This window comes from Sinocyclocheilus rhinocerous, unplaced genomic scaffold (genome assembly GCF_001515625.1).
Source record: "Sinocyclocheilus rhinocerous isolate Xijiao unplaced genomic scaffold, SAMN03320098_v1.1 scaffold147, whole genome shotgun sequence".
NCBI lineage: Eukaryota > Metazoa > Chordata > Actinopteri > Cypriniformes > Cyprinidae > Sinocyclocheilus > Sinocyclocheilus rhinocerous.
This window is the reverse complement of record NW_015651498.1, coordinates 1,032,067-1,048,738: the sequence shown is the minus strand read 5'-3', so window position 1 is coordinate 1,048,738 and position 16,672 is coordinate 1,032,067. Positions and strand designations below refer to the sequence as shown.

Sequence of the window (16,672 nt, the reverse complement as noted above, 5' to 3'; positions counted from 1 at the left end):
CATCTGAGATCGGCTCGATTTGAGAAAGGGGAAAACATTTAACCAGATAAAAAAAAAAACACTGGGTGGATTTTTATCATTATAGGGTGGTTGTGTACACACACTGCCAACACACATTTCAGTTCCAACAACTTGTAAAAGTGCATGTAGCATCCTATGACCCCTTTAAGTAACATTTGTCCATGCAAAACTCACTGCCACAATATGGGTTCAATATTTTGGTTTGGGGTTTGTTCAAATCATGACACTGAAGTGCTGCTTGACATATTTAATGACTTGTATTAAGACAGTATCAGTTCAGCGCGGCTGTGAGACAGACAAACGCCGTAACTCACTTGAGGCATTCACACGTGACGAGCAGATGAGACTCGGTCATCCTGAAGATGTTGTGAATGGCTCGGGCTGCCAGGATCTGTCTCATGGTCTCATAGATGACGTCTGCGCTCTCTGTGGCCTTCACCTCCATGGAGCCCAAGAACCGAACGATGAAAAGCTGGTGCAGAATCGAGTCTGAAACGACACGAGAGACTCGGTCTGACTTCACACCAACATGAAATCAACATGCATTTTCTCAATAAAAGTCATATTGTGCACGCATCAAAAACTGATTTTATAATCTTGCATCAGAATGCAATAACTTGTGTAAATACTCATGTAGAAAAAAGGAAAAATAATATTAATTAATCATATCATAGCCTGCTTTGGACAATTAATAAAATCAGATGAATATAAATCAAGTCCCGGCCTACAATATGTCCCAGAATATTCTATTTCTCCAGAAAATACATGACATTATGTAAATTAAATGCATTGCAAATTGCATTTCATGTGCAATTTAAGCTATTAAAGAAATAGCACACACATAAATTTAAATTCAGTCGTTTTATAATTTTTTTGAACTCATGTTCTAATTATATATATTTCTAATTTTGGCTTTTTAAACTCTTTTTGAAAGTAGTCTCTTCTGCTCTTATTTATTTGATTAAAAATACAGGAAAAACAGTAAAATTGTGAAATAATATTACAAATTAAAATAACTGTTTTCTATGTGAATATATTGTAAAATGTAATTTATTTCTGTGATCAAAGCTGAATTTTCAGCATCATTACTCCAGTCTTCAGTGTCACATGATCCTTCAGAAATCATTCTAATATGCTGATTTGCTGCTCAAGAAACATTTCTGATTATTATCAATGTTAAAGGCAGTTGTGCTGCTTCATATTTTTGAGGAAACCCTGATAAATGTTATTTTTCAGGATTCACAGATGAATAGAAAGTTCAAAAGAGCAGCATTTATTTGAAATAGAAATCTTTTGTAACATTATAAATGTCTTTACTGTCACTTCTGATTCATTTAATGTGTCTTTGCTGTATAAGAGTATTAATTTCTTTCAAAACAAAATCTTACCGACCCTGACATATTTTCATAAACGTACCTTCACTTTCTTCAGATTTTGACCCTCCAGATTCCCCAAATGGATTGGTCCTTCTTTCAGCAAAGGGAAAAACACAAACCAGAGCTTAGTAATTCCCTAATAACAATCAACAGTAAATTGTCCTCTTTTTCTAATAATTTTGAAGCATTCATAAACATAAACCAGAGATTTGAGCACAGACCTGCCCTGAGCTCCGCTCTTAGTCTGACTCGTGTGCTCCTCGCTGACGGGTGAGATGATGTCAAACTGAATGGGCGTGTCCGGAGCCACCAGCGAATCCAGAGACAGAGACGACAGCGCCGGAGACTCGGAGCCCGCAGAGCACTGACTGCCTGAACGGCCAGTTTTGGGTCGACCTTGCCTTCAGGGGCAAAAAACACCAATGCATTTATAAAGAAAACATGGAATAATTTAAAATCACATCTCTCTGATGAGGGAATGGATGCTCTGCAGTGAATGGGTGCCGTCAGAATGAGAGTCCAAACAGCTGATAAAAACATCACAATAATCCACAAGTAATCCACACCACACCAGTCCATCAGTTAATGTCTGGAGAAGAGAAAAGCTGAAACAAACCCATTATTAAGGTGTTTTAACATTAAACCATTGCTTCTGGCTAAAATATGAGTCCGTAATCTATAATAACGCTTCCTCCAGTGAAAAAGTCCATCTCCTGTTGTCTCTCACATCAAAATCCAGTTTAGAACGGTTTTTGCTTGTAAACTGTGCAGATTTCTCTCCTGATTCAGACCAGACCACTTTTTCACTGGAGGAAGCGTTATTATGGATTATGGACTATAGACATTTTAATGATGGATTTGTTTCTTACAAACACACAGCTTTTGGCCTCACAAGACATTAACCGATGGACTAGAGTGGTGTGGATTACTTGTGGATTATTGTGATGTTTTTATCAGCTGTTTGGACTCTCATTCTGACGGCACCCATTCACTGCAGAGCATCCATTGATGAGCAAGTGATGCAATGCTACATTTCTCCAAATCTGATGAAGAAACAAACTCATCTACATCTTGTATGATCTGGTGGTGAGGATATTTTCAGCTAATTTTCATTTTTGGGTGAACTATTCCTTTAAGTGCTGTTGCGCTGACACTCACGTGCTCGGTCTGAAACTCTCGTGCCGCTGTTGGAAGGATGGTGAAGGTGTTACAGCCTCCAGAGCCGACTGATTCACTCTCGCTGCGATTTCCTGCCGCCGCGAGAAACATTAGCAATAACTGACTTTAAAATGCATTAAAGTTATTTTATCATGTTTGCAGAGGTTTAGGGTTTCATGCATGACAGTAAGAGTTCATCTGAATTCCACACTCACCTCTGGGTTTTCACTGAGGTATATCCTCTTAGAGATGTTGTTTATTGTCGCAATCCACTAAAATAAAAACCATGTAAAATATTTCTGATTGGTGAATCTGATGAAGCCCATCAAAAGCATGTTTAAAGTCATACTTCCTCCCAAAATCGAAAGAAACTAATTTTGCATAGAAATAATAATAAAAATACTTTTAGCACCATTAAGATATTTCATATTATGACATTACATGCATGACAATAATGCTTATTTTCCCCACAATTTTCATTACTGTAATGAATAATTGAATAAATATTATTTGTCCTTCTACTGCCTTTATTTATGCTGATTGTAATTTTAAAGAAACAGGTAACAATTACAGTAATGAGAATATAATGAGAATTACAAATAAACTCAGAAATAAAATGAGAATTGAGAGAAAATATTAGTGAATATACATTAAAAGTTTAGTGAATATATATTCAAAAGTTTAGATTCGGTAAAGGTTTTTTTTGTTTTTGTAAGAAGTCTCTTCTGCTCACCAAAACTGCATTTATATGATCAAACATACAATAATATTGTCAGATACTACAATTTAAAATAGTTTTCTGTAGTAATATATGTTAAAATGTAATTTATTTTTGTGATCAAAGCTGAATTTTCAGCATCATTACATGCATCCTTGCTGAATAAAAGTATTAATTTCTTTAAAAAAAAATTTTTTTTTTTGCTGACTCAAAATTTTTGAACAGTAATGTAATTATACAGGATTCTTTGATGAATAGAAAGTTCAAAAGATCAGCATTTATTTGAAATAGAATCTTTTGTAACATTATAAATGTCTTTACTGTCTCTTTTGATCAATTTAATGCATCCTTGCTGAATAAAAGTATTAATTTCTTTAAAAAAAACTTTTTTTTTTTGCTGACTCAAAATTTTTGAACAGTAATGTAATTATAACTTCTTTGATTTTGTCATGAAATCAACACAATCTCCTCACCTCCTCACAGTCTTTCCTGCTCTCCGCCTGTAATATGACTGCCCTGCGGTACACAGAGAAACAGTCATTCAGTGAAAGCAGTGACTCAGAATGACTCAATATCTGGCAGACATACTGAGAAAGGATAAGACAGTCGTTCACCCGCCTGATAAACATTCAACTGAGTTTAAACTGGATCAGCACCTGGGAATTCACTGGCAGCACTTTAGCACTACAGTGTTCACATTTCTTATCACTAAACTAATACCAGAAGAACAGGAAAAGTAACCAAACCATTTTGGGGATTTTAGATTCCCACCCTCATCACCAGATCATCCGAGATGTAGATGAGTTTGTTTCTTCATCAGATTTGGAGAAATGTAGCATTACATCACTTGCTCAGCAATGGATCCTCTGCAGTGGATGGGTGCCGTCAGAATGAGAGTCCAAACAGCTGATAAAAACATCACAATAATCCACAAGTAATCCACACCACTCCAGTCCATCAGTTAATGTCTTGAGAAGCGAAAAGCTGTGTGTTTGTAAGAAACAAATCCAGCATTAAGACGTTTTTAACTTTAAACCATCGCTTCCGGCTAAAATACGAGTCCATAATCCATAATAACGCTTCCTCCAGTGAAAAAGTCCATCACCTGTTGTCTCTCGCATCAAAATCCAGCCACATATTTGTTTAGAGCTGTTTTGGACTGTTTTAGCTTGTAAACAGTGCTTGATCTGTGCAGATTTCTCTCCTGATTCAGAGAACGTGACTTTTTCACTGCGTTATTATGGATTATGGACAGTTTAAAGTAAAATCGTCTTAATGATGGATTCGTTTCTTAGAAACACGCAGCTTTTGTCTTCTCAAGACATTAATTGATGGACTGGAGTTGTGTGGATTACTTGTGGATTATTGTGATGTTTTTATCAGCTGTTTGGACTCTCATTCTGACGGCACCCATTCACTGCAGAGCATCCACTGCTGAGACACTGATGCAATGCTACATTTCTCCAAATCTGATGAAGAAACAAACTCATCTACATCTCGGATGACCTGAGAGTGAGTACATTACCAGCAATTTTTTATAATAAGTCAAAAGCATTTGCAAACAGCATTTCAGTAACCACAGAGGTTAAATGACTGCAGTAATACTGTAATAACTACTAGTAGAAGAATATGCAATAGTCAGAACTGTACAGGACAGATTTGTGCACTGAAAATCTTACTTCTTGCCATCAAACGATGTGATCTGAAAGCAGAAGCGTCGGTCATCACAGTCCACAGCCATGACGGAGCAGTTGTCGATGTCCATAACGAGACCTCCGGCTACGTCTCCACGCGACTGGCTCATGAGGTTTCCTCCCTGCGTGAAGAAATACTGACGTTCCCAAGCAGATGACACCAGACCCGTTTTACTGGCGGGGAGAAGCATGAGATCATTAGAAATGCAGACGACTGAAGCACAGACTGTGGACTCGTGGCTGATGTTGTCGTACTAGCGAGTGTTGAGGTAGCCAGCCTTGCGGGTCAGGTTGCGGTTCACAGGGATCTTGTTGGGGTCTGGGTCAGGCATGTAGAGTGGGTCACTGGCCGCTTTCAGGTCTTGAATCGTCTGCTCCGTCGCTTCAGCGTCGCTGTCCATTTCCCTGCGAACACTACGAGCACAAAGAGAACAAAGTAATGACATTTTGGAGTAATCCATTAATTATTCTTCTCATTTGAAATAAAACACATGAAAAACACACCACATTTATTTATTGTACTGTCTTGTTAAATTAATAACTGAAATGTGCTTTCATGCAAATATCATGCAAAGAATATTTTATTAACAAGTGCACATAAAAAAGAAAGTTAAACATTACTTAAACAGGACCGATAGTGTGCAATACTTTACATATTGTAAAAAATATAAGATACATATAAGATACATATAAGATACTGCTTAAAGGTTTGGTTTTTAATGTTTTTAAAAGAAGTCTCTTCTGCTCACCAAGGCTGCATTTATTTGACCAAAAACAGTAATATAAAAAAAATATGATTACAATTTAAAATAACAGTTTTCTATGTGAATATATTTCACATGATCTTCAGAAATCATTCTAATATGCAGATTTGCTGCTCAAGAAAACATTTAAAAAGTAAATGTCTTTACTGTAAATTTTGATCAATTTAATGTGTCCTTGTTGAATAAAAGTATTAATTTCTTTAATTTCCCGAAACATTTGAACAGTACTGTAAAACTATATAAAAATGATTCTGGCAGATAGGGATCATCATTATTGACTCATAATTATCTTTATGTAATGCAACTGATATGATGACATATTAAATCTGTACTGTTGTGCATTTCTCCACTGTTAACATTGAAATCAGGTTAAAAATAAATAAATAAATAGTTAACTGTTTATTAACTACCCTAACCAATAAAGTTTGAATAAGAAAAATAAGCTCTGATATCATCTGTATTGAAATATGTCACTGATAATTAAAGGCACAATATGTAATTTTCGCCACTAGTGGGCGCGTATTCAAAATAAACAAATAGACAGAGGCGTAGTTTGATGACGCTGTGACTTGAGTGTGGAATCATGGGAGTTGTGGTCTTCATCCCCACAGCCGATGCAATCCGACGGGAATCGAGCAGAAATCATGTTCATGGATGAGCTAATGATTTATTAAGTTTTCTACAAAACAAAACCGGAAATTGAGGGGTTATGACGTCATTGGCAGGCGACACAATGACACTATGGACACGGTCCGTGTCACTAGTTAAAATTGCTTATTTCTCTGGATTTAAACATTCTTCGAAACATTTGGGATAATGTAAGTACACAAGTCAGCAAAATATATAACACTGTTCTAGTGGTTTTTGGATATTTTAATAAAAAAATCTTACATATTGTGCCTTTAACCAAACTAATCAGGCCAATACTGGTATGTGCACCAATATATTGTAAAACCTACTTAAATCAATACTTATAACACAACTAACATATCATAAAATTATAAAGTCCTATAAATGTATTGTGATCCATTATTTATATTTGCACCTTTCATTTTTATTTTAGTTTAAGTTTTAGTAATTTTATGTCTTTTTGTAATTTTATATATTTTTTTATATTTCTATTCAGCTTAATATTTATATTTTATTTATTATTCTGCTATATTATAAATATAATTTATTTATTTTTTCTGTTTTAGTTTTAGTGTTTTAGTAAACAGATTTAATATTTTGAATTAGTTTTTATATTTGCACCTTTCATTTTTATTTTAGTTTAGGTTTTAGTAATTCAACTAACATATCATAAAATTATAAAGTCCTATAAATGTATTGTGATCCATTACGTCAGATGCATTAGTCAAGTCTTTGGTTATTTTAGCATTATTTATATACTATTATTTTATTTAATATTTTGAATTAGTTTTTATATTTGCACGTTTCATTTTTATTTTAGTTTAAGTTTTAGTAATTTTATAATTTTTTTTTATATTTCTATTCAGCTTAGTATTTATATTTTATTTATTAATCTGCTATATAATAAATATAATTTATATATTTTTTCTGTTTTAGTTTGAGTGTTTTAGTAAACAGTTCCGGCTAAAAATGTTTTCACATTTAAATTTATGTCTAACACTAATCTTTATTTCAGTTAACAAAATCTATTTTTTAAGTGTTAACAACAATAACACTGGCTGAGACTCACTTCTGCACGCTGGTTCCAATGTTGGTGAGAAACTCCTCCCACTGCTGCGTCAGATTCTCTGATCCCAGTTTGAAAAAACTGATCTGATGATAAGCAAACAATCTATTATCAGATGGCGTTGTGAATGGATAATGAGGGCTATAGTTCATGTTTGACAGCTGTATGAACACCTGCGCCTGCATGTATCCCAGCAGCGGCTCCAACAGCGCGATCTTCTTCTTGTACTGCAGCATGTTGAGCGATGCAAAGTAGTGCATTATGGTCTCGTGCTGTTTTTTCCTGGACGTGTAGACGTCCTCCATCACTTCATTCTTCACCTGCAGTGAACGCATGCATGACAGCAGTTAAATGCAGGGCGGGACATGATTTTAACAATTGGGAATTGACTGGATGGTGAAAAGTGCCTCTATAGACTGTGAATAGAGCAAAGATTACAGGAATACGTTTTACAGAGTAACAGATGCTCATCTATCGGCGGTCAGGCCAACTCTCAGTGTGTGCGTGATTAAATGAGCACATTAAAACACACGCTTTCAGCAATAAAAACACACACACACACACACACGTTACGCTCTGTACGTGTCAATATGAGGACGGGCGGAGCGGAATGCAAACCAACCAGCTGTCAATCATAAAACACTGTGAATTCTCAAAATACCACACCTTCTCATTCTCCTTTCGTTTAGACAGACGACTGTATCTGTTGACGGCTGTGTCGTGATCTGAAATCAAATGTTGAACATAATGAGGGCAAAAAGAAATGGTTACATTATCAAATTATGTAGCAATTATGCAGAAAAAAATAAAGTGCTTACCATCACTTGAAATCTGAAACACTTCCTTCAGGATGACAATCTCTAGAGACAATTAGAGGAGGAAAATGAATGTGTTATGTAAGAGATAATGCACAGTTATTATTAGAGTTAACTAAAATAAATCTAAAATTGCTAAAAAATATATCATTTTCATTACTTGAAATAAAATAAACATTAACCGAAATAAAATATCAAAGTATTAAAATATATTATAAAGAAAATTCAGCTAGTTGCCAAGGCAACACTACTTCTTTTATTTAGTTTAACTTGATATAATAAAATAACTAAACTAAAAGTAAAATTAAAACTGTAGACATATTAAAAAAACTACCAGAAAAAGACCAAAAACAACAACTAAATCTTTAACTAAAATTAGAATGAAAATTTAAAATACTAAAATAAAAAGTGTTTCAAAATAATAATAAAAACTTTTATTTAAATTCAGTATCTTGATGATACTAAAATCACACTGTTTTACACAGGTGCTTAACAAATACATTATTAAATGGGCATGAAGCATTAATATATAGGTAAATTACGTTTTTATTTGAAAAGCATGAGAGACATTAACTGAAATAAAATAAAATATATATACATAAAAAATCAGCCAGTTGCCAAGGCGACATCTCATTTTAATTTAGTTTAACTTGATGTACTAAAATAACTCAAACTTTATTAATAAAACTATATAGATGTATAAAAAACTACTAAAAACAAAGTCAAAAAACAATAAAATTAAATAAAACTAAGTAAAATTAAAATGGAAAATATACAAATAGTGATTCAAAATACTAATAAAAACTATAATAGTGTCTCAGTGATTCCATAATAGCACTGAATTACACAGCTGCTTAACAAATAAATTACTAAATGAGCATGAAACATTAATATATAGGCAAATTACTTTATATGTGAGAAGAATGAGAAACATAAAATATTATATTAAAGGGGTCCTATTATGCTCTTTTACAATGTCTTGAATTTGTTTTGGGGGTGTAATAGAACATGCTCTCATGCTCTCAACGCATTATTTTTCACATAATTTACATTATTACAACACCTTTCTACCTATCCTGGCACAAACGGCTTGATTAGTTCCGGGTTTGATGAAGGCAACTGGAAAGAAATTAAAGATCCATCTTTGATTGTCAAAATAATTCCAGGTTCAGTTCACTCAGCCAATTAGATTTCACCTAGTATTTTCATCGGTCAGTTGTGGAGGTCTGATTGGTTAAAGCTTTATTTATATAGCGCCTTTTAAAACAGTGTATACAAAGTAGCCTACTTTACAAAGAGATGCATATGTGCATTTGCAGAAAAGATCAAAATACAAACATAAAAGAGATATAGTAAAACAAAGTAGCTACAATAACCAGTTTATGTTAAAACAAAAATACAACAATAAAAAATCAAGGAAAGGCCCTGCACAAATCTGCTTTGAGACTACTTTTTTAAAGTGCATAATGATATTGGTGGATATTCAATGATATATGAATGATGGGAAGTCGTGGTTAGAGAGTCGAACTCGTAACCCAAAGGTTGCGGGTTCGAGTCTCGTACCGGCAGGGATTGTAGGTGGGGGGAGTGAATGTACAGCGCTCTCTCGCACCTTCAATACCACGACTGAGGTGCCCTTGAGCAAGGCACCGACCCCCCAACTGCTCCCCGGGCGCCGCAGCATAAATGGCTGCCCACTGCTCCGGGTGTGTGTTCACGGTGTGTGTGTGTTCACTGCTGTGTGTGTGTGCACTTTGGATGGGATAAATGCAGAGCACTAATTCCGAGTATGGGTCACCATACTTGGCCACATGTCACGTCACTTTCACATTTAAAAATAACTTTTGACAACGTTTAATTCAGGTGCGAAAAAAATGTATATCTATAGTGCATGAGCACAGAGATTTGAGAGTGCACAGGACACAGTTTGAGTGAGAGGAGAGGCACGTTTTAAGTGCGCACACTCTCTCCGGGCGAGAGCTGCGTGTATCTGAGCTCGCGCGACAGGTTTTGTGCGAGAGCAAAAGAAATCCGCGCGCGAGCGGAGAGATTCGCGCTCATGCATTATATTAATGTGCTTTCGCGCTACAATAATCCGCTCTCGACATTTGTCATTAAAATAACGCCATACCCAACCATTTGAATTTATAATGGGCCACTTTGTGATATCACAAAACCCGGAAAACCAACGCTGTAGTCCAAACGAGCCGTTCGTTGTAGTTCTTGAAAAGGGATTTTTTTTAAACGAAATATCTCCCTTTGGAGTGGACTTTGAGATTTGTAAGTTTGAAGATCTTTTTTATGCCCAAACATACACACTACACACTGACTAAAATTCAAAAAGTGAAAAAGCATAATAGGACCCCTTTAAAAGAACTAAAACTTAGTTAATAAAACTATATAGACATTTTTAAAAAATACTACAAAAAGCCCAAAAAATTACTAAAACTAACTGAAATTAAAATGAAACTGGAAAAAGGGGATTCAAAATATTAATAAAAAATATAATAGTATCTCAGTGATGCTAAAATAACATTATATTACACAGCTACTTAACAAATAAATGACTAAATGGTCATGAAATATATGAAAAGAATGAGACATGAAATAGCACAGATTACACATCTATAAATGGTCGCCTTTGTAGAACAATCAATTAAGCTGCTTAGAGTCATTATAAAACAAATATTTGCCAACAGAGTAGTAGACCAATCAGAATGAAGCATTCTAGAAAGCTCTACCCCATAATGCACTGCTGTCTCCTACCTCTCAGGTCTCTCTCCTGAAACTGTGTGATGGGGAACATCATGGCGTCTGCGAGCTGAGTGGAGAGAACGGCGTGACACGAGCTGAGCTGAAAGAAAACACACAGAATCACACACACACACACACACACACACTCCCACAGGACCTTCGTTACATTACGAGTTCTGACCTCGTCAATGACTTTGGCAAACTGCTGCAAAGTGGAGCTCATGACCTCATCATCACCGCCCAGAGGAAAACGCTGCACAGCAGAGAAAGATACTGAACTATGACTGGGAACGGACAGAGAACTTAAGAAAGATGAGGCATTATGTATAAAAGCATCGAAAGGCAGAAATCACCTGTTTCTCGTAGTCTTTCAGTAATCTAGACGTCAGATGTGTGGCAGCACTCAGTTCATTCTGAAAGCAGAAGCACATGAGTCTCATCAAAAATAATAAAAATCATATTTTACTCCAAAGTCATAAGAGAAAAAAATATTATGCATGAAAAAAATGAAGCTTAGGAATATTTATTCATAATTTTATATGATTTTATTATTTAATATTATGAATGTTTATTTGTATTTATTTATTATTGTTGTTGTTGCCAATATAAACATTTTAAAATATCAATAATTTATCATATTATTGTATCTCGTATAATATAATGAATATTTATTCTTATTATTATTAATATACTGATATTATCATTGATAATAATTTTTTAATAATATCAATAATATACAATAGTGTTATTATATCTCGTATAATATAATGAATATTTATTATTACTTTTAATTATTATCATTATTAATATTGATATGATTATTGACAATAATAATAATTGAGTAATATCAATACTATACAATAGAATTATTATATCTCAATTAATATGAATATTTATTATTATTACTATTTTAATAATAATAATTATTATATTAATAATATATAAAACTAATGTCATATCTTGTAATATAATGAATATGTATTATTATTATTATTTTAATTATTATTAACAACAACAATAATAATAATATATTTTGAAAAATATATTATTAATATATATTGCAAGAAAAAAAACATGGTCCTTAAAATAGCTTTAATTTTCCTTATCCAAAATATGACTTCTACTGTCTATCTTTTGGTTTTGGTGTGCAATATGATCAAGGCAAGATCTTGACAGGTTGTGTGTGATTCATCCATTAAGACTAAAGTTACAATCACTATTATAATGTGACAATTGAGCATATATCATATGCCATGTTCTCACCTGGGCATCGTAGATTCTCTGCATGGCTTTGAAGAGCTGACTGAAATAACTGGATGTGGCTGCTGTATCTTCCTCGAACACACCGAGCAGAGAGCGAGTCTGAAACACACCAGCAATATCCCAGATAGATGTCTGTTAAAGATCGCTTCATCTGGAAAGCATCTGCTGTGTACAAACATCTGATAGACGTCTCGAAGATGTCAGTTTTGCATTCATTCTAAATCATAAACATCTTAAAGACATCTTCTAAATGTCTATTTGACATCTGATAGGAAACGTCCAATAGCTTCAGAAATTAAGTCTGGGGTCTTGTTTTACATGCATCCACTTTTTGTTAAAGAACAACACGTTTTCTGATAGTAATAGCATATTGTGTCTAAACAGAGAACCAGACGTATTTTAAACATCTTAAAGACATCTTCTAAATGTCTATTTTTGCAGATGAGCAAACACTCTAAAAAATACGTCTTGCAGATGTAAATGCAGACGTCAAATAGAGTCTCTGTGATGTACGTGTGCCATCAGGGATGAGAACCAGCCCTGATAGCACACATACATCTCGGAGACGTCTATTTGATGTCTGCATTTACATCTGCAAGACGTATTTTTTAGAGTGTTTGCTCATCTGCAATATATGTCAAATAGATGTCTTTAAGATGTTTATGATTTAGAATGCATGTAAAACTGACATCTGAAAGACGTCTGTCAGATGTTTGTCCACAGCAGATGCTTTCCAGATCAAGAGATCTTTAACAGACATCTTGCAGACGTACATGTGCTATCTGGGGATGTATTTTTTAGAGTGTTTGCTCATCTGCAATACATCTATAGGACGTATTTCCTATCAGATGTCAAATAGACGTTTAGAAGATGTCTTTAAGATGTTTAAAATACATCTGGTTCTCTGTTTAGACACAACTTCAATATGGTATAACTATTAGAAAATGTGTTGTTCATTAACAAAAAGTGGATGCATGTAAAACAAGACCCCAAACTTAATTTCTGAAGCTCTGTTATGACATTTCAGACACTAAAACTGCTTTCACAGCAGAGTGATGCAGAATCTTACAAGTGTGAACACGTCCATTCACTCTGACTGATGAAGACTGAGGAGTTTCCATCTGATCTCTAATTATTACAGCATTGATCATGTAAGTAAAGACTCTCGCTGTAGTCTTCTTATATATTTGTGACATGATTTCAGAATCATCTGTGTTTTCTAATAACTGATCATTGCCAAATCTAATCCACTGGTTCTCTGTTTAGACACAACTTCAATATGGTATAACTATTAGAAAATGTGTTGTTCATTAACAAAAAGTGGATGCATGTAAAACAAGACCCCAAACTTAATTTCTGATGCAGAATCTTACTATACAAGTGTGAACACGTCCATTCACTCTGACTGATGAAGACTGAGGAGTTTCCATCTGATCTCTAATTATTACAGCATTGATCATGTAAGTAAAGACTCTCGCTGTAGTCTTCTTATATTTATATATTTGTGACATGATTTCAGAATCATCTGTGTTTTCTAATAACTGATCATCACCCCCACCACCCATCAAAAGCTAAAGAGCTAAGATTAAACGCGAATCAGTCGGATCAAAGCATCAGGATGAACAGACACACGGTCTGCTTTACAGCGAGAGCAGCAGATGTTTATTATGATCAATGTTTGTTTATTTATTTCTGTTAGCTTGCTGGCTAAACGCTGCTGATTTACCTGCGGACTGTCCTCCAGAGTTTCCTCTAGCGGTAATTTATCGATTCCCGGCATGACTGCAGATTTACCGCGAGCGCAACGAACTGTTTACTTTATTATTCAGAGACAAAAGTCACAATGTTATAATGTTAATCTTCGCTTTATTCCTGACAAATCAACACCCACCCGGATCCGCCCACAAACGCGGAAGTCCCGCCTCCTCCCGCCCGCTGATTGGCGGAGGCGCTGTGGCTACTATGATGACGTCCGCGCTTGTTTATAAGAAATAAAAGCCATCCGTGGCTCTCTGATGGTTTATAATATTATTATTTTAGAGAAATATTTAATCCATGAATGTATTTTTTCCTAATCACTCATACTTTTTATAATATTTATAAATTCATTAATAAACCTTTCAGAAGTATGGCAGGCTGATAGCTGTTAGTTGTTTGTCAAATGTTGTATTAAAATAAAATAAAATAAAAAAAGTGTGGCTCTTATAAAAATTACATGAAATGTTAGTTTGGAAATGTGTGGGGAAAATTAAATAATGTTGAGTATGTGATGTTAATATGGGTTAAATATTATTAAAATAACAATTTCAATTAATATTATTTTATTAGTGAAATATTTCATTCATGGATGTATTTTTTCAGAATCACTGAATATTATTAAAATATTATAATATTTATAAATTCATTTAAAAAACCTTTCAGAAGTATGGCAGGCTGATGATAGCTGTTCGTTAAAATAAAATAAAATAAAATAAAATAAAATAAAATTTTAAAAAGTGTGAATGTGTGGCTCTTATAAAAATTACATGAAATGTTAGTGTGGAAACGTGGAAAAAAATAAATAGTGTTGATTATGAGTTGTTAATATGGGTTAAATATTATCAAAATAACAATTTCATGAGGAAATCTGTTAAATAATTTCTTATTTATTTATTTATTTATTTTTTAAATAACATGCATAAAACCTTTAGCATCCTAAAAGTTATTTCTATATAGATAAAAAGCTTTTTTACACAGATGTGCTTCCTTAAAAAAGACCACTTTTCTTCATAAACAAATGCATTAATGACTATATTTTCTTAAAACAAATATTTATTTATTTGAACAAATTATTGAGTTCTATACCTATGGTTCAATACATATTTGCTAGCGTTCGTTAACATTAAGACTTTGCTCATATTTCATATGAACTGTATTTAAAGAATATGCACAATAAGTCTATTATGGAGTGTCCATTACACTTGTGCTGAGCTGTAATTGTGTGTTTCTACAGGTGTATGCTCTGCTTCAATAGAGGAAGCATAGAGATCATATTCTTTGTAAAGGATGCATTGCTTCAGCCGGTCTGGCAATGGAAGGAAACTCATGAAGATCGGAGCTCTCAAACGCAACCGACCCAAACAAGTCCTGATCTTCAGCCGACAGAGATGCTGCAAACAGCAGACGTTCTCTGTCCAGAAACAAAACGTCAAATATGAAGCATGACATGAGCAGAGAAAAAGCAGTTTCACACCAAAGTTCATATATTTTGCACAAGGGTGTGGGTTTGATTTTGGCATCGGTGGGAACATAACAGCAGACAACAGACATTTAATTGTTTGGTCAAAATTATTCTCTACTAAATAAGTCTTTCTTAGTTTCTACTAAACTCTACACCCTTGAAAAATCATAACAAGTGATGATGTCTGACTTTAGAAACTATAGTTCTCTCCTTAAATATGAAGAGGTCAAACAACAGATTAATGAGTTACTCCAAATTTCACTAAAAGCTTATGGAAGTAATTATAAAATAAGTCTGACGTTGAAGAGAGCTGCTGTTTTGGTCTCTTCTGAAGAAGATTCATTCACTATTTATTAAGTCTACAGTATACTGTTCTGCACATTTTATTTTATTCTTATTTCTTTTTAAATCTTTTTTTTCCATACATATATTTATATATATTTTTCTTGTGTTTGTATTCTTTAATAATTGCACTGTCCATGGAGCGGACCTGACTTACATTTCACTGCTGGTCATATATTCTCTATATAACCATGTATGTGACAAATAAAAATCTTGAATCTTGAATCTTGAATCTTGAAATTTACAATGTATACAAATACAATAACATGTAAACAATTCACAGCAATTACTATTATTATTAATAATATCAATATTATATTATAGAGAGGGTCAAGTCAACAAATAGGTCAAATAGAATTAGAATAGTGAGTGCTAGAGTTAGAGGGTCAAATAAAGATTTTTGAACAAACCTTGAATTTTGCAGATTTCAGGCCACTGCTTCTGCTCCATGAGCGCAGCCTTCAGTTTGGAGCAAAAGGTCACATGATCGATCGACGTAATCCAGCACGATGCAGTCGTAGAACTAACTTCACGTGTCCATGATACTAACAATACATTTAAAATTAATTGGTTAAAAAGATGTTTGCTTGGGTCAGATTCTATGTGGTATTTTATTCCTAATAATATATTTAATAGGGTAGGTGGCCTTTCTTTTTTGATGAAATGCAATTACTCCACTGGTAAATTACCTATTAAACTGGCTAGATTTCATCAACAAGCTTTGTTAGCCTGGAAACTGGTTTACAACCACAACTTTTCCCCCCACAAAACCATCTTATGGAATAATTTGGATATTAAAATTAGAAATAGATCAGTCTTTTTTGATAAATGGTTTAATAAAAACATAATTT

The 16,672-nt window shown here is 33.9% G+C and overlaps 1 protein-coding gene across 2 annotated transcripts in view; it reads right to left on the bottom strand.

Moving 5' to 3' along the window:
* LOC107712995 (DCC-interacting protein 13-alpha-like) overlaps window positions 1-14,193 on the bottom strand; it is a 17,501-nt gene extending 3,308 nt beyond the window's left edge. Inside the window, exons 1-17 of one of the 2 annotated variants that reach the window (XM_016518410.1) lie at window positions 13,986-14,193; window positions 12,260-12,358; window positions 11,350-11,409; window positions 11,178-11,249; window positions 11,009-11,096; window positions 8,246-8,287; window positions 8,094-8,152; window positions 7,601-7,747; window positions 7,431-7,513; window positions 5,223-5,381; window positions 4,953-5,141; window positions 3,747-3,789; window positions 2,771-2,827; window positions 2,556-2,647; window positions 1,619-1,798; window positions 1,438-1,490; window positions 336-510 (exon numbers count right to left, since the gene is read on the bottom strand). In XM_016518410.1, the coding sequence (XP_016373896.1) occupies window positions 336-510; window positions 1,438-1,490; window positions 1,619-1,798; window positions 2,556-2,647; window positions 2,771-2,827; window positions 3,747-3,789; window positions 4,953-5,141; window positions 5,223-5,381; window positions 7,431-7,513; window positions 7,601-7,747; window positions 8,094-8,152; window positions 8,246-8,287; window positions 11,009-11,096; window positions 11,178-11,249; window positions 11,350-11,409; window positions 12,260-12,358; window positions 13,986-14,039 (1,652 nt within the window). In that variant the 5' untranslated portion in view covers window positions 14,040-14,193. The remainder of the gene's footprint in view (window positions 1-335; window positions 511-1,437; window positions 1,491-1,618; window positions 1,799-2,555; window positions 2,648-2,770; window positions 2,828-3,746; window positions 3,790-4,952; window positions 5,142-5,222; window positions 5,382-7,430; window positions 7,514-7,600; window positions 7,748-8,093; window positions 8,153-8,245; window positions 8,288-11,008; window positions 11,097-11,177; window positions 11,250-11,349; window positions 11,410-12,259; window positions 12,359-13,985) is intronic. The other variant, XM_016518411.1, reaches the window with a different exon arrangement.
* Between the last annotated feature and the right edge of the window lie 2,479 nt (window positions 14,194-16,672).